The 23,527-nt window shown below is 35.3% G+C and overlaps 1 protein-coding gene across 9 annotated transcripts in view; it reads left to right on the top strand.

The window, feature by feature from the left end:
• ZFAND4 (zinc finger AN1-type containing 4) overlaps positions 1-23,527 on the top strand; it is a 78,150-nt gene that overhangs the window by 13,922 nt on the left and 40,701 nt on the right. For 5 of the 9 annotated variants that reach the window (XR_001596414.2, XM_016140939.2, XM_016140940.2 and 2 more), the window contains exon 2: positions 887-1,184. The exons of 2 other annotated variants lie outside the window; for them this stretch is intronic. Coding sequence is in view for 4 of the 7 variants with exons in the window: in XM_016140939.2 (XP_015996425.2) it covers positions 923-1,184 (262 nt within the window). In the remaining 3 variants the exon portion in view is untranslated. Of the gene's footprint in view, positions 1-886; positions 1,185-12,648; positions 12,714-21,933; positions 22,054-23,527 lie in introns of those variants that run through there. 2 more of the 9 variants (XM_016140944.2, XM_016140945.2) reach the window with 2 other exon arrangements.

Here is a 23,527-nt window from a genome sequence, read left to right as displayed (position 1 = left end):
AATCTTAAACATGCTAAAAAACCAGTAAATTTTAGACTGAAATGGGTGAATTCTGTGGTATGTAAATTATATTTGATAAAGCTATTAAGATTTACCTACCTCTCCAGAAAGATGTGTATCATCTGTCATCCAGTTTAAGGTCAAGACCCACCCCCCTTTACAAAGTTTTCACTGATTAATAGCAATTTATCAATTTCATTATTCCTATTCTTCTAATTATACACTTGTAATTTATCTTAGTACTTCTGTCAGTTGTGCTTGCCTCTCAGATTGATTAGTCATTGTATGTTTGTGTATGGAGGTTATGTGTAATGTCTGTTACCAGCATTAACCATCTTGGTGCTATACTTATGGATAACCTCTGGAAGCTCAAATGCTCATTGATTATTTAGTGAGTCCTATTTTTAAGGAACCTATTAAAATGGTTGGTATTCCTTCTATTTAGTGTGATTCAAATGTATAGTGGCTATAAATTATACTTTATGTGGTCTAAAAACATAACTTAGGTATTTTAGAAAAGGATATACATCAATTTTTCAAAGTCTTGCAAATATATACTTATCTATTGAGTCGTTGGTTTACATATCATTAACAAGAAAACAAATAATTGTTGAGCATGTCCTGTATATAAATAACAGTGCTGGGCTCTAGTAAGATACAGAAAATTATCACAAATACACCTGGTTTTTAATAATCTTAAGTCTAATTGGAGGATGGGAGTGATTTCGGAGGCAAATGTGAAAAGTTCGGAATTAGCATATTATGCACTAAAATGAATCCTGGGGTTGTCTAGAAGATTAATAATGGCCAGAGTTGTTCAGAAAATGTTTATGGAGGAATGAGATTTTCAAATAGGCTTATTAAAATAATTATTCTTGTTTTTTAGGTACCAAACTCAAAACATGAATGATATATATTACCAATGTTCAAAGCTGATTTGGCTAGAACTGGAATACAGTTGCCTAGAACATATTCCAGAGGAATTAGAAAAGTCAAAGTAATGGATAACAGAAAAGATCCTCCATTCTTCAATGAAGATAACGTGGGACCATTCTATTACAAACTTCCTTTCTATGATACCATGGAGCTCTTCATTGAAACATTGACTGGAACATGTTTTGAGCTGAGAGTTTCACCCTTTGAAGCTATAATTTCTGTAAAAGCAAAAATTCAAAGATTGGAAGGTACTAGTCTTTCTTTACTTTTAAGATATGAGGATTAAATTTGTTTATCAAGAATATACAAATAACTGAAATTTTTCTTATGGAGAAAATGTCAAACACACATGGAATTTTAAAGCCTAGGGTAATGGGCCCCCATATACCTCTTACTTAGTTTCAACAGTTATCAATTCATTAACTAACTTATTAACATTCCTGGATTTCTGCCACCCTAGTCCCCTTCTACCAGATTCTTCGGGTTTTTTTCCCCAAAACATTTTATTTTATTATTAGTTTCAAGTATACAGTACATTGGTTAGATATTTATACAGCTTATGAAACGATCCCCCCAATTACTGTTACCCCTCTGGCTCTACACATAGCCATTACACTACTGCTGACCTCGTTCTCTATGCTGTGCTCCCTATCCCTGTGATGATCTCTCAACTACTAATTTGTACTGCTTTAACCCTTCACCCCCTACTCCAAGTTCCCTAACTCCCCTCCCTTCTGGCAGTCACCAGATTGTTCTCTGTATTTCTGAGTCGGTTTTCAATTAATTTGTTCTTCTTGTTCTTTAGGTTCTGAAAGTAAGTAAAATTATATGGTATTCATCTTTCTCTGTTTGACTTAACTTCACTCAACGTGATAACTGCTAGGTCCATCCATGTTGTAAATAGGAGGATTTCACTTTTTTATGGCTGAGTAATATTTCATTGTATATATGAACCATAACTTCTTTATCCAGTTGTCCGTTAATGGGCACTTGGTTGTTTCCATATCTTGGCTATTGTGAATTGTGCTACCATGAATGTAGGGATGCATAGATCTTTACAAATTAGTGTTTTGGTTTTCTTTGGGTAAATACCCAGAAGTGCAACTGCTGGGTCAAAAGGTTGATCCATTTTTAATTTTTTGAGGAACCTCCAGACTGTTTTCTATACCAGTTTGCAATCCCACCAACAGTGTAGAGGGTTCCCTTTTCTCTATGTCCTTACCAACACTTGTTGTTCTTTGATTAATTGATGATAGCCATTCTGACAGGTGTTAGGTAATATCTCATTGTGATTTTAATTTGCATTTCTCTGATGATTAAAGACCTTGAGCATCTTTTCATATGACTATTACCCATCTGTATTTCCTCGTCAGAGAAATATATGTTCAGGTCTTCTGCCCATTTTTAAATTGAATTGTTTGGGTTTTTTTTTGTTGTTGAGTTGAATGAGTTCTTTATATATGTTGGATATTAACCACTTATCAGATGTATCAGTAGCAAACATCTTCTCCCAGTCACTTGGTTGTCTTTTTGTTTTGTTGATGGTTCCCTTTGCTGTACAAAAACTTTTTAGTTTGATTAGTCCCATTTGTTTATTTTTTGTTTTGTTTCCCTTGTCCAGGGAGATATATCCAAAAAGAAATTACTGTTAGTAATATCAGAGAGTTTACTGCCTATGTTTTCTTCTAGAATTTTTATGGTTTTGGGTCTTACATTTACATCTTTAATCCATTTTGAATCTATCATTATATATGGTATAAGAAGGTCGTCCAGTTTCTTTTTTTTTTTTTTTGCATGTATCTGTCCAATTTTCCCATCACCATTTATTGAAGAGAGTGTCTTTATCCCATTGTTATACTCTTACCTCCTTAGTCATATATTAAATGAGCATATAGGCATGGATTTATTTTTGGGTTCTCTGTTCTGTTCCATTGATCAATGTATCTGTTTTTATGCCAGTATCATGCTGTTTCGATTACTGTAGCGCTGTAGTATAATTTGATATCAGGTAGTGTTATACCTCCAACTTTGTTGTTCTTTCTCAAGATTGCTGTGGCTATTTGGGGTCTTTTATTGTTCCATATAAATTTTAGGATTATTTGTTCTAGCTCTCTGAAAAGTGTCATTGGTATTTTGATAGGGATTGCATTAAATCTATAGATTGCTTTGCCATTTTAATGATGTTGATTCTTCCTACCCATAAGCATGGTATATGCTTCCATTTATGTGTATCTTCAATTTCTTTTTTCAGTGATTTATAATTTTATGAGAATAGCTCCTTTACCTCCTTGGTTAATTTGATTCCCAGGTATTTTATAGTTTTCGATGCAATTGTAAATGGTACTGTTTTCTTAATTTCTCTTTCTGAAAGTTCATCATTGGTGTATAAAAATGCCACTGAGTTCTGAATGTTTATTTTCTATCCTGCTCCTTTACTGAATTCATTGATCAGTTCTAACAGTTTTTTGGTGGAATCTTTAGAGTTATCTATATATAGTACGTGTCATTGGCAAATAACTAGAGTTTTCCTTCTTCCTTTCCAATTCAGGTACCTTTTATTTCTCTTGTGTGATTGCTGTGGCTAAGATTTACAATACAATGTTGAAGATGAGTAGTGAAAGTGGGCATCCTTGTCTTGTTCCTGATCTTAAGGAAAAGGCTTTTAGCCTTTCCCCATTGAGTATGATGTTAGCTGTAGGTTTGTCATATATGGCCTTTATTATGTTGAAGTATGTTCCCTCTGAGCCCACTTTGCTGAGATTTTTTTTATCATAAATAGATGCTGGATTTTGTCAAAAGCTATTTCTGCATCTATTGATATGATCATATGGTTTTTTATCTTTCAATTTGTTAATGTGGTGTACCACATTAATTGATTTGCAGATATCGTACCAACCTTGCATCCCAGAAATAAATCCAACTTGATCATGGTGTATGATATTTTTAATGTATCGCTGAATTCATTTTGCTAATATTTTATTAAGGATTTTTACATTGATGTTCATAAGAGATATCAGCCTGTAGTTTTCTTTTTTTGTAATGTCTTTTGTCTGGTTTTGGAATCAAGTTGTAATGGTGGCCTCGTAGAAGGAGTTAGAGAGCCTTCTCTCTTCTAGAATTTTTTGGAATAGTTTGAGAAGAATAGGTGATAATTCTTTGAATATTTGGTAAAATTCGTCTATGAAGCTATCTGGTCCAGGACTTTTGTTTTCTGGGAGGTTTTTGATTACTGATTTTATTTTGGTGGTGGTAATCGATCAGTTGATATTTTCTGTTTCTTCTTGACTCAGTCTTAGGAGATTGTATGTTTCTAGGAATGTGCCATTTCTTCCAGGTTGTCCAATTTGTTGGTGTATAATTGCTCATCGTATTTTCTTATGATTCTTTGTATTTCTTTAGGTCAGTAGTTATTTCTCTTTTGTTTCTGATTTTGTTTGAGTCCTCTCTTTTCCTTGATGAGTCTGGTTAAGGGTCTATGAATTTTCTTTATCCTTTCAAAGAAGCAGCTCTTGATTCCATTACTCTTTTGTATTATTTTTCTAGACTCTGTTTCATTTATATACACTCTGATCTTTATTATTTCCTTCCTTGTATTCACTTTGGGCTTTGTTTGCTGTTCTTTTTCTCGTTATTTTAAGTGTAAGTTTAGATTGTTTGTTTGAACCTTTCCTTGTTTCTTGAGGTAGGCCTATATTGCTATGAATTTCCATTAGGACTGCTTTTGCTGTGTCCCATAGATTTTGAGTTATCATGTTTTCATTTTCATTGGTCTCTAGTTATCTTCTGATTTCTTCCTTGATCTCATTGTTAACCTATTCATTGTTTAGTAGCATGTTATTTAGCCTCCATGTGTTTGTGTATTTTCCAGCTTTTTCTTGTAGTTGATATCTAGTTTCATGCCATTGTGATCAGAGAAGATGGTTGATATGATTTCGATCTTCTTAAATTTATTGAGGCTTGTTTTGTGTCCTGACATGTGATCTGTCCTGAAAAATGTTCCATGTGCACTTGAGAAGAATGTTTATTTTGTTGCTTTGGGGTGAAATGCTCTGAAAATACCTATTAAATCCTTCTGGTCTAGTGTGTCTTTTAGTCCCATTTTTTCCTTGTTGATTTTTTTTTTTTTTTTTGGTCTGGAAGACCTATCCATTGCTGTTAATGCTGTGTTAAATTCTCCTACTATGAGTGTACCTCTGTTGATCTCTCCTTTCATGTCAGTCAATAATTGCTTTATGTATGTAGGTGCTCCTATGTTGGGTGTGTATATATTTACTACATTTTGTCCTCTTGATATATTGATCCTTTTATCATCCTGTAATGCCCCCCCTTTTTTTCCTCTTATTATAACCTTTGTTTAAAGTCTATTTGACTGATATAAGTATTGCTACTCTACCAGATTCTTTTGAAGCAAATTCATGGTATCATGTTAATGGTATGAAAGATTTTTATAGTTTTTCAACGGTTTATGGTGATACACAAATTCTATCATAACTATGTTACAGGTACTTTTAATGGGCAATAGTAATTGAGGTCCCTTTGGGAATACTTTTTTTTTTTAATGTGCAGATTTTCTGAGAACTGTTTTTGGCTTACATTTACATAATTTGAAGTTTCCTAAGTAGAGCAAGGTTAGTCAATATTGTATATTATCTCTTTTGTGGTTTGTATATTTGTGAAAAGTCATAAATTACCTTTTGTAAAATAAGTCTTTTTCTTTGTACTTTGAAGCTTTGCTATTTATAGTTGTTAAAATGCAGTATTGACTGGAAAATTAAATTGCTTTGTATACCACTAAATGGATCTTTACTTTTCGAGCCAGCTAGAACTTGATTGTAAAGGTAGTAACTAGCATTGCCCTCTGGCCCAATTTAAGTTCAGGATTTTAGAAAGGTGAAGAGGGTTGGAATTTTTATCTTTGTTAATTAAGAATCCTGGTGACTGCAGAATTGCTGTTCGTCCAGTAAGTAATTTCTGTTGAAGTTAATGTCCAGCTGAGTCCAATGACCACATCAGTACATCCATTAATGGCACATTAAGTTTTGTTTTCCCAAATGATTTGGTGAAATGTGGAATCCAAATAGTTTATTTTTGCTCTGTTCTGTTTTTATTTTTATTGATTTATTTATTTATATGATGTAATAATATCTTTTTTTTAGCAGCAAGAAGATAAAAACTCTCTTGTATTCTAAATAATCTCTCTATTTTTTCCTCCTTTCATACATTTTGAATAATCTCTGTACACCAAAAACACTTTAAAGAACCTCCTGTTTAGGTCTCTTAATGTTAGAAGAGTAAAGTTGGGCTTAGAGAAGATTAGGGCTCATCCAAGGGAAGCATTTAGTTACTGATAGAGTTAGGACCAGAACCAAAATGTAGACTTTTTGTCCTCAGTAGGAGGAGGCATTGTCAGGGTAAAAGCAATGGCTTTGTAGTTATTAGACAGTTGAATCCTAGGTTAGACAGTTATCAAAAGAACACAGTTGTTGGGATATTAAATGAGGTAATATGTAAAATGCCTGTTGTCTTATTATGCTAGGGCTATCATAACAAAATACCATAGATTGGGTGGTTTAAAGAACAGAAATTTATTTTCTCACAGTTCTGGAGGCTAGAAGTCTAGATCTGGACAGCAGTATTGTCAGGTTCTGGTGAGGGCTTTCTTCCTGACCTGTAGACAGCCATCTTCTCACTCTGTCCTCACATGGCAGAGAGAGAGGAAGGAGAAGGGAGAGAGGGGGGAAAGAGGGTTAAAGAGAGAAAAGAGAGAAAGAGAATGAACAAACTCTCGTATTTCGTCCTATAAGGGCACTGATCCCACCATGAGGTCCTTACCTTCATGACTTCATCTAAGTATCTCCAAAAGGCCCATCTCCAAATATTATCACACTGGGAGGTAGCATTTCAAAATATAAATTTGTGGGGGACACAGTTCAGTCCATAGCACCTACCACTAGTGGTCAATAGATTTTAATTCCTGTTCCCATTCTTCATTCTCATGCCCTACACCCTTTCCTTTTCTCTTATTCCCAATACTGTCTTATAACTTCTTGTAACCCATGGGCAATGACAGTCATTCTGTTCTTCAGCAGGCTTCAGGAGGCTTTCATGAAAAATTATTTAAAATTTTTTTTCTGGGTAACCTTTTTGTTTTCACCCAGGAAGAGATTTGGGGCTAACTTGGTGGGTATGACTCTCCAAGACAGAGGAATATGAGGTAGGGAGGATAGAAAGTAGAGGTGACACTGCTTGGTTTAATCCTTTAGGGAAATTGTTGCTCTGACAGATGATTTTTCCTTTTGGGCAGCTTTTGGTAAGTCCAGAACTAGAGCTTAATAGGAGATAAAAGGGTAGATTGGGGGGACTGTGAAGAAAAGACTGAAGGAGTGTGCTGGATGAGGAATGATGATCTTGTAGTGAGAAAGGAGCAGTACCTTCAGGGCCTTGAAGGCACAGGAGCACTGAGGCCAGGCTGCCTGATTTCACATTACTTGCTGAGCAAATTATTTAACCTCTCTTTACCTCAATTGTGCTAATTTTAAGTGGGACTAGTAATAACACCTATCTCAAAGAGTTGTTCTTAGAATAAAATGAATTAGTAAATGTAAAGCATTTAGCAGAACATTTGTGTTCTTTATCAGGAGAAAACAGTTTGTGTAGATAGTGCAGTATGTACCCAAGAATATAAGAGCTCTGACCTTAAGGGTAGATGTAATTAGCTGAATTTTTAGAGAAGGCAAATTATTTGGAGCTTTTTGTTACCTAAAACATAAGTCTACAAAGGAGAGTACATACTACTCAGAGAATATGAAAAATAACCCAGTGGAATTTGGAAAGAAAAAATGTGCCAAGAAACAAGGGATTATTGTCATTGGTTCTTTATTGCCATAGGCAGTGGATTCCCTGGACTTGCCATCTAGAGTAGTTATAACTTTTGGATATTAACCTCTTATAGGAAGTGTCCTTGGCAAATAGCTTCTTACATTTGATAGGTTGTTTTTTGTTTTGTTGATGGTTTCCTTTGCTGTGCAAAACCTTTTTAGTTTGATGTAGTCTCATTTGTGTATTGATTTTCCTTTGTTTTCCATGCCTGAGGTAACGTGTCAGAAAACATTACTAAGAGCAGTGTCAGAGAGTTTACTGCCTATGTTTTCTTCTAGGAGTTTTATGGTTTCAGGTCTCTGATCCATTTTGAGTTTAGTCTTGTTTATGATGTAAGAAGTTGGTCCAGTTTCATATTTTTGCATATATCTGTCCAGTTTTTTCAGCACTAATTGTTGAAGAGACTGTCTTTACCCCATTGTATAGTTTTCCCTCCTTTGTTGCAAATTAATTGACCATAAAGGCATGGGTTTATTTTTGTGGTCCCTCTTCCATTGATCTACGTGTCTGTTTTCATGAGAGTACTATACTGTTTTGATTACTATAGCCTTGTAGTATAGTTTGAGATCACGTATTGTGATGCCTCTGACTTTGTTCTTTCTCAAGATTGCTACGGCTATTTGGGATATTCTGTGGCTCCAAATAAATTTTGAAAAAATTTTTTGAGTTCTGTGAAAATGCCTTTGGTATTTTGACAGGGATTGCATTTAGTTTATAGAACACTTTGGGGTATTTCAACAATGTTAATTCTTATCCATGAGCATGGTGTATACTTCCATTTATTTACATCTTTATTTTCTTTCTTTAATGTCTACTTATTTTGTGAGTACAAGTCTTTTACCTCTTTGGTTAAATTTATTCCTAGGGTTTTTCTTTTATGCAATTGTAAGTGAAAATGTTTTCTTAATATCTATTTCTGATATTTCACTTTTGCTTTATAGAAGTGTGACTGATTTCTGAATATTAATTTTGCATCATGCAACTTTGCTGAATTCACTTATCAGTTCTAGTTTTTAGTAGAATCTTTAGGGTTCTCTGTATATAGTATTATGTCATCTGCAAATAATGATAGTTTTACATCTTTCTTTCCACTTAGGATGCCATTTATCTCTTTTTCTTATCCGATTGTTGTGGCTAAGACTTCTAATGCTATGTTAAATAGAAATGGTAAAAGTGGACATCCTTGTCATGTTCCTAATTGTAAGGAAAATGCTTTCAGTTTTTCACCATTGGGGATGATGTTAGCTGTGGGTTTGTCATATGTGGCCTTTGTTATGTTGAGGTATGTTCCCTTAGTTGCCATTGTGTTGAGAATTTTTAACATAAATAGATGTTAGAATTTGCCAAATGCTTTTTCTGTATCTAATGATATGATCATGTGTTTGTTATCCTTTGTTTTGTTCATGTAGTGTTTCATGTCAGTTGATTTGTAGATATGAACCAACCTTGCATTGCAGGAATAAAGCCTACTTGATCCTGGTGTAGAATATTTTTAATATATTGCTGAATTTTGTTTGCTATTATTTTGTTGAGGCCTTTTACATCCATTTTCATCAGGTATATTGGCCTATAGTGGTTGGTTTTATTTTATTTTATTTTTAATTTTTGGTAATGCCTTTGTCTGGTTTTGGAATCAAGGTAATGGTGACCTCATAAAAGGAATTAGGGAGGCTTCCCTCCTATTGAATTTTTTGGAATAGTTTGAGAAGAATAACTATTAATTCTTCTTTGAATGTTTGATAAAATTTACCTGTAAAGCCATCCTGTCCAGGACTTTTTTTTATAGGGAGTTTTTTTGGTTAATGATTCTATTTCATTAGTAGTTGGCTCAGAGTTTGTTTCTTCTTGATTCAGTCTTAAAAAACTATATGTTCCTAGGAATGTATCCATTTCTTCTAGATTGCCAGATTTGTCGTCATACAAATTGTTCATAGTATTTTCTTATAATCATTTGTATTTCTGTGGAGTGAGTTGCCACTTTATTTTCATTTCTGATTTTATTTAATTGGCGCGCGCTCTCTCTCTCTCTCTCTCTCTCTCTCTCTCTCTGGTTAAAGATTTATCAATTGTGTTTATCTTTTCAAAGAACTAAGTCTTGGTTTCATTGATATTTTGTATCGTTTTTCTAGACTATTTTATTTATTCTGCTCTGAGCTTTATTAATTCCTTCCATCTACTCACTTTGGCTTTATTTATTGTTCTTTTTTTTTTTCTAGTTCTTTTAGATGTAAGGATAGATTATTTATTTGAGATTTTTCTTGTTCCTTGAGGTAGGCCTGTATTGCTATGAAGTTCCCTCTTAGGACTCCTTTCACCATGTCCCATAGATTTGGGGTGGTCGGGTTTTTATTTTTGTCTCAAGGTTTTTTTTGATTTATTTCTTGATCTTATTGTTTAGTAGCATGTTATTTAGCTTCCATGTGTTTGTGTGTTTTCAGGTTTTATCTTGTATTTGATTTTTAGTTTCATACCATTTGATTTTTAGTTTCTGTGATTGCAGAAGGTGCTTGGTATGATTTCAGTTGTCTTAAATTCATTGAGACTTGTTTTGTTGCCTAATGTGATTTATCTTGGAAAATGTTCTATTTGCACTTGAGTAGAATATATATTCTTCTTTGGGCTGAAATATGCTAAACATGTCAAGTAAAAATATGTGATATAATGTTTTGTTTAAGTCCATTGTTTTCTTATTGATTTTTTCTCTGGAAGATCAACCTCTTAATGTCAATGGGATGCTAAAGTTTCCTACTATGTCTATATTGCTGTCAGTCTCTTTTTATGTCAGTTAATATTTGTTTTATGTATATAAGTGCACCTATGTTGGATGCATAAATGCTTACAAGCATTATATTATCCTCCTCTTGAATTGATTCCTTTATCATTATGTAATGTCTCTCTTTGTCTCTTATAATAACCTTCATTTTATAAGAATTCTTGATATAAGAATTGCTGTTGCAGCTTTTAATCATTTCTATTTGCATGACTTGCCTTTTTATATCTATTTTCAGTCTGTGTGTGTATTTTAATCTGAAGTGGGTCTCTTGTAGACCATATATGTGTGGGTCTTATTTTCTTATCCATTCAGCTACCCTATGTCTTGACTGGAGCATTTAAACTACTTACTGTTTAAGTGATTAATGATAGATATGTAGTTATTGTTCTTTTATTATTTGTATTTAAGTTCTTTTTTTCCTGTTATTTTTCTTTAAAAATTCTTTTAATATTTCTTGTAATATTGGTTTGGTGGTGATGAATTCCTTTAACTTTTTCTTGCCTGATAAGCTCTTTATCTGTCCTGAAATTCTAAATGATAGCTTTTCTGGGTAGAGTAATCTTGGTTGTAGGTGCTTGCTTTTCATCACTTTGACTATTTTGTGCCAATCCCTTTTGGCCTGCAAAGTTTCTGTTGAGAAATCAGCTGATAGTCTTATTTGAGCACCCTTCTAGGTAGCTAACTGCTTTTCTCTTGTTGCTTTTAAGATTCTCTCTTTGACTTTAACCTTTGACATTTGAATAATGAATGATGTGTGTCTTGGTGTAGGCCTCTTTGAGTTCACCTCATTTGAGACTCTGTGCCTCCTGGGCTTATATGTCTGTTTCCGTCACCAAGTTAGGAAAGATTTTCATCAATATTTCTTGCAATAAGTTCTCAGTTCCTTGCTTTCTCTCCTCTTTCTGGCACCCCTATGATGTGAATGTTGTTACACTTGATGTCGCAGAGATCCCTTAAACTATTTTCATTTATTTGGATTTTTTTTCCTTGTTGCTGTTCTGATTGGGTGTTTTCTGCTACCTTATCTTCTTAATCGCTGATTTGATCCTCTGTTTCATCTAATCTGTTGATTCTCTAATATATTCTTTAGTTATTGTATTCTTCACTTCTGACTGGTTCTTTATTATATTTTCAATCCCCATTGTTGCCCCTCTTTTTGTTAAAGTTCTCACTGAATTGATCTCTTCTTCCCCTAAGTTTGTTGAGCTTTTTATAACTAGTGTGTTGAACTCTTTATCTGGTAGATTGCTTGTTTCCATTTTGATTAGTCCTCCTGGAGTTTTTGTTTTGTTCTTTTATTTAGGACATGTTTTTTGTGTTCCCATTTTGGCTGCCTTCCTATGTTTGTTTCTATGGTTGTGAAGATTGGCTATTGAGGGGCTGACCGTATGGAGCAGGATTCACTTCTACAGGGCTCTGGTTCCTGCCTAGTCTGCTCTTTGTATGTGTCCTCCTCAGATGCAGGCCCAAGTGGTATTCTAGCTCTAGTTGAAGCTGACCACTGGGTGTGCCAGCCCAAGGGTCTCCTGGGAGTGGCCCACCTGCAGGACAAGTTCAGCTGCAGCCTGTGTACTCTCTGGGGGCCACCTGGAAAGAGTTACCAAACAATCCTCAGATTGCTGCCACCTGTGCTGGGTTTATAGGTGCCTTGAGATGTGAACCCAGGATCCGATGCAGGCTGCCACTAGTGCCAGGCTTGGGGAGCTATGGGACATGCTGAGGCCAAATGCTGCTTCTTTGGGTTTTATGATCCTTTGAGAGATTTTAGGAAAGTCCACAGCAAGAGTGAAGACAGGCCATTTGTATGGAATAAACTACTAGAGGCAGCTTGGCTGCAGCAGCCTGCATATTGGAAGGGGTGGGGTCTCAGAGGCCAGGTTGCAGCAGACCAGTGTTAGCCAGGTTCATGGAACTCAGATATGGCGGCTGCCTGCATCCACGCATCAGAAATGGGGAGGGCTCAATAAAAGAACAATGAACTCCACCAGTATTTCTGTTTGGAATAAAGCCACTCCTCCAGCTCTCACCCTGAAGTCAGACAACTTGATTCCTCCCCGTAGGTCCCCGGTACCTTTCGAGGAGCTGCCCCAGCGCTGGAGCTCAGAGTGAGCAAGTCTGTTACCGAGTAAGTCTGTGTGCGGGCCCCTTAAAAGAAATGTCTGTGATTCCTGCAGCCTTCCGTCTCACTCAGCCATAGTTTCCACTGGTTTTCATAGCCTGAGATTGTGATGACTTCCCTTCCTGGCACTGGAACCCTGGGCCAGGGAACCCATTGTGGAGCCGGGATCCCCCGCTCCTCCGGCGGGGGGCGGGGCGGGGGTGTGCCTCTGCAGCCAAGTTATCCTTCCTGATTCTTGATCACTTGCAGTTGTGGGACTAGCTCATCTCATGTCCCCACCCCTCTTACCAGTCTCAATGTAGCCTCTTATGTATGTCCCCAGTTTGTAGGACTTCTGTTCCCTCAGACTCAGGCAAGTCCCAGTGATGTTTGTTCTGTAGTTTCGTTGTAATTTTGATGTGGTCATGAGAGGAGGTAAGCACAGTGTCTACTTTCTATGCCGTCTTGACTGGAAGCCTGGTTATATACTTTTGAGTTATTTTCTTAGTGATTGCCTTAGTAAATACTGTTAGCATCTTAATTTATAACAATACAGGCCAGATTTCTACCAACTTAATTGTATATAAACTTTGCTGCTTTGTCCTCCCTTTTGTGATGTCACAAATTACATCTTTATACATTTTGGGTTCATCAACAGCTTTATATTTGTTGCTTTATTTAGTTTCCTTTATCATATTGGAAAAAATAGGATTTTCAAACAAAAATATACTAACACTGTCTTTTATATATACCTATATAATTTTTTTAAACCAGTGTTCTTTATTTCTTTGTGTGGATTCAAGTTAGTCTCATGTCCTTTCATTTTAACCTGAAGGATTAGCATTTGTTGTATGACATGTATGTTAATGACATTCTCATTTTTTGTTTGTCTGGGATTGTTTTTATTTCTTCCAATTTTTAAAGGATTATAGAATTATTCGTTGGTAGTTTCTTTTTTCTTTCAACACTGAATGTGTTATCTCTCTTCTGTCTCCCATGGTTTCTGATTAAAAATCAGATATTAATCATATTGAGCACACTTTTTTGTGGTAAGTAGCTTCTGTCCTGTTGCTTTTTGGATTCTCACTTTGTGTTTGTTTTTGAGAATTTAATTATGCTATATTTCAGTCTCTATCTCTGAGTTTTTTCAACTTGGATTTCATTGAGATTCTTGGGTGTGTAGATTGTATTTTATTTTTTAATCAAATTTGGGAATTTGGGGGCCATTATTTCTTCAGCTATTCTTTCTGCCCCTTTATCTTTTTGTCTTCTAGTACTCCCGTTATGCAGATAATATGCTTCATGCTGTCCCACAGGTCTCTTAGGTACTGTTGACTTTTCATTATTCTTTTTCCTTTATGATTCTCAGACTAAGTAGTCAAGTAACCTACATCGAAGTTTACTACTTCTTTCTTCTACCTGCTCATATATGCTGTTGAGCTCCTATAGTGATTTTTTTCATTTCAGTTATTATACTTTTCACCTCTATATTATCTATTTAGTTTTATTTTATTATTTCTAGGTCTTTATTTGGTGACATATGGGTTCTTTTCATTCTTTGTCCTTGGTTTCCTTGTAAAATATTTAAAATAACAGACTTCATGTATTTGTCTAATAAGACCATTTTTCCCCCACTGAATTAATTTTGTATAATCTGTTCTTTTTAATGTTTGTGGCCATGCAGTCTTTGTTCTATTTGCATAGTTGTCAGCTGAATGGACAGAGAATTTTTTTTAAATGACTGGAACAAAAAGTTCTGCCAGTTTTTGCAGAGGGACTCTGTGTATGTATGTTGGGGCACCCCTTTAACACTTAGCCAGGCAGTTTACAGCTGTTATAATCTTCACGTCCTGGTTATGTAGAGCCTGAAAGTTAGATAGATATGAGGGCTTATTTCCTTCTCAGCTTTTTGTTGAGCATGTGTTTTGCCTTCTAGGTTCCCAGGAGTATGTCTAAGATTTTGAAAGCCACTATTTCCCTATCCTTTCCCTCCTAATATTTCTGATTAATCTAAGTTGTTTTCCCCAACTTGTTTCATTTACTCAGGAAGCAGCAACTAAAACATTTGCTCATAAATGCTTTCAACAAATGCCCCTCTGGAAGTGACTTATAGTGCTCAGTAAGTTCTGAGTTAGGTAAGACAAAGCAAACTATTTGAAAAAAAAAAATCTTCTCATAAGGCACCAGATAGGTCAAAAGAAATTATTTTAATTTTTTTGTGTGAATGAGGTCCTTTGTGTTCCCCCTGGTACTGGTGTTGAGAATGAAGCTGTTATTTTCAAGGCTGCTCCTAAGATGGAGAGTAGAGTCTAGAACGAGTGTGAATTAAAATACAACAAAAGTTCATTGTTCTTAACAAGTTTCAGCATTTTTTATGACTGCTCCCTGTATTGCTATAACTAGTTGGTCAATTTCCAGGGTTCTTTCAGAGTTGATTTTGACAGTTTTTCCATTTTTAGTTTCTTTTACAGGAATGTACTTTTGGAATTCCAAGGATTCCAAAATTACTAATAGGAATTATTTTGCTATTTCCCCTGTATTCCTCACCTGCATATTTTTAGTTATTTTAGTAGAAAAGGCATTCTAATGTGACTGTTTTTTTCCCCTCAGTACATTAAATGTGTTGCTCTGTTGTCTTCTGGGATTGTTTACGGAACAATTCTGGCATCCTTATTTTATTCCTCTTTATGTAAAATATCTTTTTTTTTTTCTGGTTGCTTTTGAGATTTTATCACTCACTGGTTTTGAGCAATACCATTATGTTATATCCTTATTTTTCTCAATGCCTTCGTGTCTGGTGTTCATGGAGCCTTTTGAATCTATAAGTTTTATAGTTTTTTTCAAGTTTTGAAAATTTTAAACCATTATTTAAAAAAACACTTATTTTCCCTTCTGTCTTCTCCTTTGTCCTCCTCCTCCTCTTCCTCCTCCACCCCCTTCCTCCTCCTTTTTGCAAACTCATTGCTGATATAATAGTGGATTGCTTAAAGTTGCCCACAGCTCCTTTTTTTCTGGCACTTTTCGTTATGCCACATTCCATTTTGCTTAGTTTCTCTACTGCTTATGTCTTCAAGTTCACCATTTATTTTTCTCTAAAGTTTGTTCCGTTGGTAATTATATTTAGTGTATTTTCCATCCCATAATTGTAGTTTTTATCTCTAAAGTTTGAATTGAATCTTTTTAGGTCTTCTTTGTCTCTATTTCAGTTTTTGAACATAATGAATATAACTATAATAACTTTGTACTTCTCTGATAATTCTAACATCTTTGTCAGTTTTGCATGTCTTTGATATTTTTCTGATTAAATTGAGTTTTACTTTGTGACTTATTTAAATTACTTTGAAACAGTTTGACCTTTTCTGTTTTTGATTTTATAATTTTTTTTAATAAGTGTTACCGGAGCAGTATTCACTGTAGATTTAATCATTCCCAATTACTGAGGCAAGATCTTCCTGAATATGCTACCGATTGCTAGGTAAATTGTGAGGGTTTTTTTCCCAATCTAGTCCTGTTCGAGTGCTGGACTGTGTTCTCTCTCAGATGGTTTCTTCTTGCCCTGAGGTAGTTTCCTTATAAACACACGCTGAATATTTGAGTGGCATCGTCTGCCCATCTGTTTTGCCATTCTTTTCTCTTTGGCACTCTTTCTGCTCAATGAACTCTATCTGCCTTTGTGTCCTTGGACTCTTAACTTCACTTTTCAACTCTCTGAGTCTGCTGATATTCATCTCAATTTCCTCTCTCTACATAGCTTGAAAGTTCTCTTAGAGCAATAAGATGGGGAAATCTTAGGGCTCACATGATTACTTTGCCACTTTTCAGAGGTCACTTTCTTTTTATTGCTTGATGTTCTAGTGTCTTGATAGTCATAGTTGCATGCATTTGTCTTTTTTTCCTTTTGTTGTTTCATTCAGGAAGCTGCATTTGGCTCCTTATTACTCTTTCTTAACTAGAAACAAAAATCTCCACTATGATATTTTTAGAAGAATCTCTACCTTCACTATGTTTGAGGAGGCGTTGTTGGTTTTCATTGCTATCTTTAGTTTTTCCTCACATTCCTCTGTCAAATTCGGTAGAGAATGTTTGTAGATTATGATCTCAGATTATGTATACTTCTTTTTGTTATTTGAGGATGAAACTTTTTGTATTCACATTTTCGATGATTTTTTTAGAGAAGAGAATAGAGTAAAGCTCTCCTGTTCTAACAGCTGTAACAGTGAGTGACCTCAGTTACTGGAACTACTCCCTTTATCTTTTACTAATTCTCATGTTATCTTATGAAAATAATGTGTTTTTAACATTTTTTCGAAACTTTTTTTTAAGTTAAAGAACTATCTTTCTATTACTTGTATTTGAAAATGTCATTATTTCAACAGCTGGTTCCAGAATTTTTTTTTTTTTTGAGTGAAAACTTTGGGAAGAATAACTAGAAAAGATACTTAGAGTAGAAAGCAAGTCCCTCAAAGCCTGAATATTAGAAGAGGACTACAGCCTTCTTTCTCCCCAGTAATATAAAATGATGAGTATGCTCTTTATGGGAAAATGAAATGGGAGTAATTTGTAGGCCTGTTATATGGGATGAGAAAAGTAGAGAACTGAGAGGTTGAAAGGGTAAGGTGGAAAATAAAAGTGGTGAGATAGTGTGATGGTTGTTTTTATGTGTCAACTTGACTGGGCCATGGGATACCCAGATGTTTAGTCAAGCATTATTCTGAGTGTTTTGGTGAGGGTATTTTTGGATGAGATTAACATTTGAGTTTGGTACACTTCGAGTAAAGCAGATTGCCCTCCATAATGTGTGGCAGTCTTTTTGTTCTGTTCAGTCTTGATAGCGTTCAGACTTCATCTGCAATATTGCCTACTCCTGGTTCTACAGCAGACTGGCTTCAAATTCAGATTGGAACATTGGCTCTCCTGGGTCTCCACCCTGCTGTCTTTCAGACTGAAACTGTAGCCTCAGCTCTTCTGAGTCTCCAACCTGCCAGCCCATACTGCAGATTTTGGGATTTGCATGCCTCTTCAATCGCATGAGCCAGTTTCTTATCAACTAAGCAATCAATCCCCATGCCTCAACCCCACCCTCTTTCTCTGGCTCCCTCTCCATACACATACCAATTTGTTCTGTTTCTTTGTAGAACCCTAACTAATACAGATGGTATGAACCTGGGATGTTACTTGTATTAATGAAGCAATGGAGAATCACTAGAACAGGATAGCTAAAGGATGTCAGACTCATTAATGTTAGAATTATAGGCATTCCTACACATATCTCTAACGCTGTCTTTCATTACTCTCCATTTTAGTAATTCTCTTTGAGGCACACTTGCCTTTTTGCTTTCTTCGATAAACACAGATATCTTTATTGTTTCTTTTCCCACTTTACTGAAATTCTCATGTCATTTCCTCATGCCTTTCTTGACCACTTTTATAAAAATACACCCCACCCTCACCTGTGCCAATCACTCTTTATCTCCTTACTCTGCTATATTGGTTTTCATTTAATTGAGTAACCTGGCATTATATTACAGATAAGTGTATGAAATAATGGATTTATTGTCAGTCTTATTCTTTTCTGTTTTAAGTAAAATCTAAGCTTTATCAGGGCAGGGTCTTTTTTCTTATTTACCAGTATATTTTTAGCTCAGAGAATAATGCCTCATATAGAATAGGCATTGAAATATTTGGTGAATAAATGAAGGAAATCAGAATGTTGTTTAATAGTTCTTAACTATATCTAATTGAAATATAGTCTTCTACATTCGCAATGGTGTGAATTATTTTCCTGTTCGTGACTTTATAATATGTAATCTTCTCTATGTACATACCATTCCTTCTCTAGTTCATTTTTATAATGTTCTTTCTACAGTTATTTCTTTTTTGCTTTTTCTGAAGTGACTTCAGTCTCACATTATTGAATCTGATTTGCAAATATTTTTTTAGGATATTTCATCTATGTTCATGTGAGATATTGGTCTATGGTTTTACTATAATGCCTTTGGTTTTGATATTAAGGTAATGTTGGCCTCATAGAATGAGTTAGGAAGTAGCCCCTCTGTTTCTATCTTCTGGAAGCAATAATAGAAATTGGTATCATTTGTTTTTTTTAATTACTGGTATAAGTCACCAGTAAAATGATCTGGTCCCAGTGCTTTTTGTTTTAGAAGATTATTAATTATTGATTCAATTTTTAAAATAGATAAAAGTCTATTCAAATGATCTATTTCTTATGTAAGTTTTGGCAGATTATGTCTTTCAAGGAATTGGTCCATTTCATCTAGGTTATCAAATTTGTGGGCATAGAGTGGTTCAGAGTATTTCTGTATTATCCTCAAGCTCAGAGATTCTTTCCTTAGCCTATGTCTAGTCCACTAATGAGCCCATCAAAGGCATTCTTTCTGTTACAGTGTTATTGATCTCTCTAGCATTTCCTTTTAATTCTTTCTTCCATCCCTCTGCTTACATTGCCCATCTGTTCTTGCATGGTGTCTCTTTTATCCCTTAAAGCCCTTAGTATATTAATCATAGTTGTTTTACATCACCAGTCTGATAATTCCAACTTCCCTGTGCTATATAAGTGGAGTTCTAATGCTTGCTCTGTCTCTTCAAACACTTTGTGTTGTGTATTTTTTTTTTTTTTGCCTCTTTTGGTATGCCTTGTTATTCTTCCTTGATAACAAGATATGATATAGTTGGTTAAAGGAACTACTGTTAATAGGCCTTTAGTTATGTGTGGTATGGTGTAGAGTAAGGTGAGGCATAGGGGAGCTTGCCACAGTCCTATGATTAAGTCTCAGTCTTCTATTGAACCGGTGCCCCCCAACTGAGAAATGTATGAGTGCTTCTCATCCTCTCCCTAGTCCCCTGCACTCTCCATTAGGAATAGCTACTAGAATGAGGTGTAGTTAAATATTTCCCTTCTTCCACATGGAATGCTAGAGCAAGGGTTGGGTACTTCCCTTCCCTCACAGGGAAGGCTAGAGTAGACTGGAGATAGGTATTTCCTTTCCCTCAGTTAGGCTCTAATGAAACCCCAGTAGATTAGGCTTCAATAAACTGGTTTATCCTGAGGGCAGGCCTTGTTAAGAAGAGAAGAATAAAATGATTTGGCATATTTGAAACTGGTAACTTTCATTCTCCCCCTGCTGGAAGCACTAGGGGATTTTCCTCTGATATTCACTGTGAGAATCCGATCAAGCTCCTGGAGGTAAAACTCGCTAACTGTTGGATCCCCTGGTTTTTAACTTTCATCCTTGCACACACTGAGCCTGCAGCAGTTCATCAGACATACTTTAGGTTTTCTTACCCACTGGTTTCTGGCCAAGGTTTCTGCTCTGGTTTGTTGTGATTTTTTGTATTCACTTGTCTCTCTCTCAGATATGGGAGTTGTAGTTTGCCCTGTGACCTCATTTCTTTGATGGATTCAAGAACAGTTGTTGAGCTTTTAGTTTGTTCAGCTTTTTACTTGTTAGACTTGAGTGGTGACTTCCAAGCTCCTTACATGCTGGACCAGAAACCTGAAGTCAGATTATATTTTAACAGGGTCATTCTGGCTACTGTTCTGAAAATAGTAGAGGGAGGAAGGGAAAGCAGAAGCAGAGGCTGCTACAAAAATAGAGGCGAGAAATGGGCTATTTTGGACTATGAAATGATAGCTGGAGAGATAAATATTTGTATTTGGAAGTTTGGATGGCAGGGAGCCAGCAAAATTTGCTGACAGGTTGAAAGTAGAGTGTGAGAGAAAGAGAGATGTCAAAAGTAACTCCATGGTATTTGACATGAGCAACTTGGATGGATGGAATTGCCGTTAATTGAGATGGATAAGTCTAGAGCAGAAGCAGGTTTGGAAGAGTTTAGTTTTAGACATGTTAATTTTAAGATAATTATTCATCATCCAAGGAAATACCTAGATATGCTTGAATAGCCTAGATATGCTTGCCTAGGTTTCAGGGAATAGATCCAGGCTAGGGAGAACATTTTGAGAGTCTTCAATATTTAGCTGGTAGGATGAGATCTCCAAGAGAATAAGTATACATTGAAAAAGAGAAGAGATCCAAGGATACTGCAAAATTAAGAGGTCAGAGAGTTGAGGCTGAGCAGCTAAGAAGGTTGAGAGGGAGTGGCCAACAAGAAAATAACAAAGCCAAAAGAATGTTTTATCTTGAGAATAAAATATTTCCTGGAGGAGGGAGTTTTCAGCTGCTTTAATAAACGCAGTAGGAAGAGAATTGAGAGTTGACCATTGGAACTTTGATTGCATAACTAAGTTGGTATCAGCCAGATTTCTATACTTTAAAGTTACTTTTTAAATCTTTTTAATTAATAAATAACTTATGAGGCATTCTCTTGATACTATACAAACATCCTGTTTCTTATCATTTTGGCTAATAATTTTATTTTTCATCGATGGCCTTGCCAGGGACAGTTGTTACTGTAGTATTTGCTTAATGTTGATTTTTCTATTTCTCTTATTCCTTCTTTCTTTATGGGCATTCTATTATCTATTTATCCAACTATTTATTTATATCAGCAGAGACTTGTGGATATTTATTTTATTTTGTGGATTATAATCTATTACTGTTATTTTGTTGATGAAATTGTATCAAATTTGGCTATCAGTAGTAGCTTCAAATTGTTCATATGTCCTTTTGAAATGTCCCTATCATTTTTTAGGCATATCCTCGCTTTGCATGATACAAGATATTCCAGGTTCATTTTGTATTTTACCTGCCTCGGTCCTGGTATCACTCATTTCAGTAAGGTATTTTTATTCGAATGGTATTTAGAAACCACAATCCAAGTGCTAAGTGTGCTCCTTGCTCTTGAGGTATCATCGCATCTAGGCCTTTATAATGGACAGAGATAGGAAATATGTATATTTACTACTCACATATACACATACTTTTGTGTCTATCCAAATTTTATCTGTTAAAAACCAGGAGTTCATTCAGATACCTCAAATTCCAATTTTAATTATAGTCTTCATTCTAGCCCTTTTATTCTAGCCTTTTCCCTTTTTTCATTTGTGACCTCTTTCTCACACTGAGAAACTCTGTTCACATTATGCAAAATGGATGTACTTATTTGCTCAAACTTACTATACACATAAATTAGTTTAGAATCACTAACCTATGTCTAGGTAGGAAACAAATTTACTAACTATAGTATATTTGTGTGCAGTCCTCAGCCTACAGTATACAGTCAGAATACCACATTTTTTTTATCCATTCATCTCTCAATAAACATTTAGGTTGCTTCCATCTCTTGGCTATTATGGATAATGCTACAGTGAACATGGGTGTGCAGATATCTCTTCCAGATCCTGATTTCTTTTGATGTATACCCAGAAGTGGAATTGCTGGATCATATGGTAATTCTATTTTTAATGTTTTAAGGAACCTCTATACTATTCTTCATTGTGGCTGCACAATTTTATATACAAGGATTCTCATTTCTCCACATCTTCACCATCACTTGTGAATTTCTGAGTTTTTTGTTTGTTTTGATAGTGGATGTCCTAATAGGTATGATATCTTTTAGTGGTTTTGATTCACATTTCCATAATGGTTAGTGATGTTAACTATCTTTTCATATGCATATTGGCAGTCTGTATTTCTTCTTTGGAGAATGTCTATTCAAGTCCTTTGCTCATTTTAAAATCAGATTGATTGTTGTTGTTGTTACTGTTGTTGAGTTCAGTCTAATTCTTTTGCTTTTGAGAGAGAGAGAGAGAGAGAGAGAGAGAGAGAGAGAGAGAGAGAGAGAGAGAAAGAGAAAGAAAGAGAAAGTTGAGGATTTTACCTTTAACATTGAATTGGAATAGTTCTGGGTGAATTTTCCCAGGTACCTAGTAGATCCTTTCATTGTGCAGATTCAGGTCTTTTCTATTGCTAGAAGCTTCCCAGGATTATAGGTTTTTTAAAAAGGTTTATTTATTTTAATTAGTGTCAAGAATACAGTACATTAATTAGACATCTATATAGTTTGTAAAATGATCCCCCCAATTGCTCCCTCCCTCCCCTGACCCTCCACCTAGCCAGTATATTAATGCTAATTGCATTCCCAATGCTGTGCTCCCCAATCCTGTGACCATCCATCAGCTACTAATTTGTACTTCTTTAACCCTTCAGTGCATTCTCCCAGCCCCCCACACTCCCCTCTCCTCTATCACCAAATTGTCCACTATATTTGTGAGTCTGTTTTTGATTAGTTTGTTCTTTTTATTCTTTAGATTATGCATATAAATGAAATCATATAGTGTTTATCTTTCTCTGTCTGAGTTAAATACATTCTAGGTCCATCAAAGCAATATCTTTTTCCATCCCCTTCCTTTTCATATGTAGGGGTCTTGTTTTCTTATCCTTTCAGCCACTCTGTCTTTTGGTTGGAACACTTAATTCTTTCCCATTAAAGGTACTTGTTATAGGAATGTAGTTCTTACCATTCTTTATGTTTTTGATGTATGTTCTTTCTTCTTGGTGATGATAAATTTCTTTAGCTTATTTTTTTCTTGGAAGATCTTTATCTGTCCTTCAACTCTAAATGATAGCTCAGCTGGATAAAGTATTCTTGGTTGTAGATCCTGGGTCTTTGTCCAGTTGAATATTTTCACCAAGCCCTTCTGTCCTGCATAGTTTCTTTTAAGAAATCAGCTGCCAGTCTTATTGGTATCCCCTTATAAGTAACTAACTGCTTTTCTGCTGCTTTTAATATTCTTTCTTTGTATTTAACCTTTGGCATTTGAATTATGATGTGCCAGGGTGTGGGACTCTGGATCCCTGATTTTTGGAATTCTATGAGGTTAGGGAAGTTTTTCATCATTATTTCTTCAAATAGCTGTTCAA

This window comes from Rousettus aegyptiacus, unplaced genomic scaffold (genome assembly GCF_014176215.1).
Source record: "Rousettus aegyptiacus isolate mRouAeg1 unplaced genomic scaffold, mRouAeg1.p scaffold_m13_p_6, whole genome shotgun sequence".
NCBI lineage: Eukaryota > Metazoa > Chordata > Mammalia > Chiroptera > Pteropodidae > Rousettus > Rousettus aegyptiacus.
This window is presented reverse-complemented; position numbering and strand designations above follow the sequence as displayed.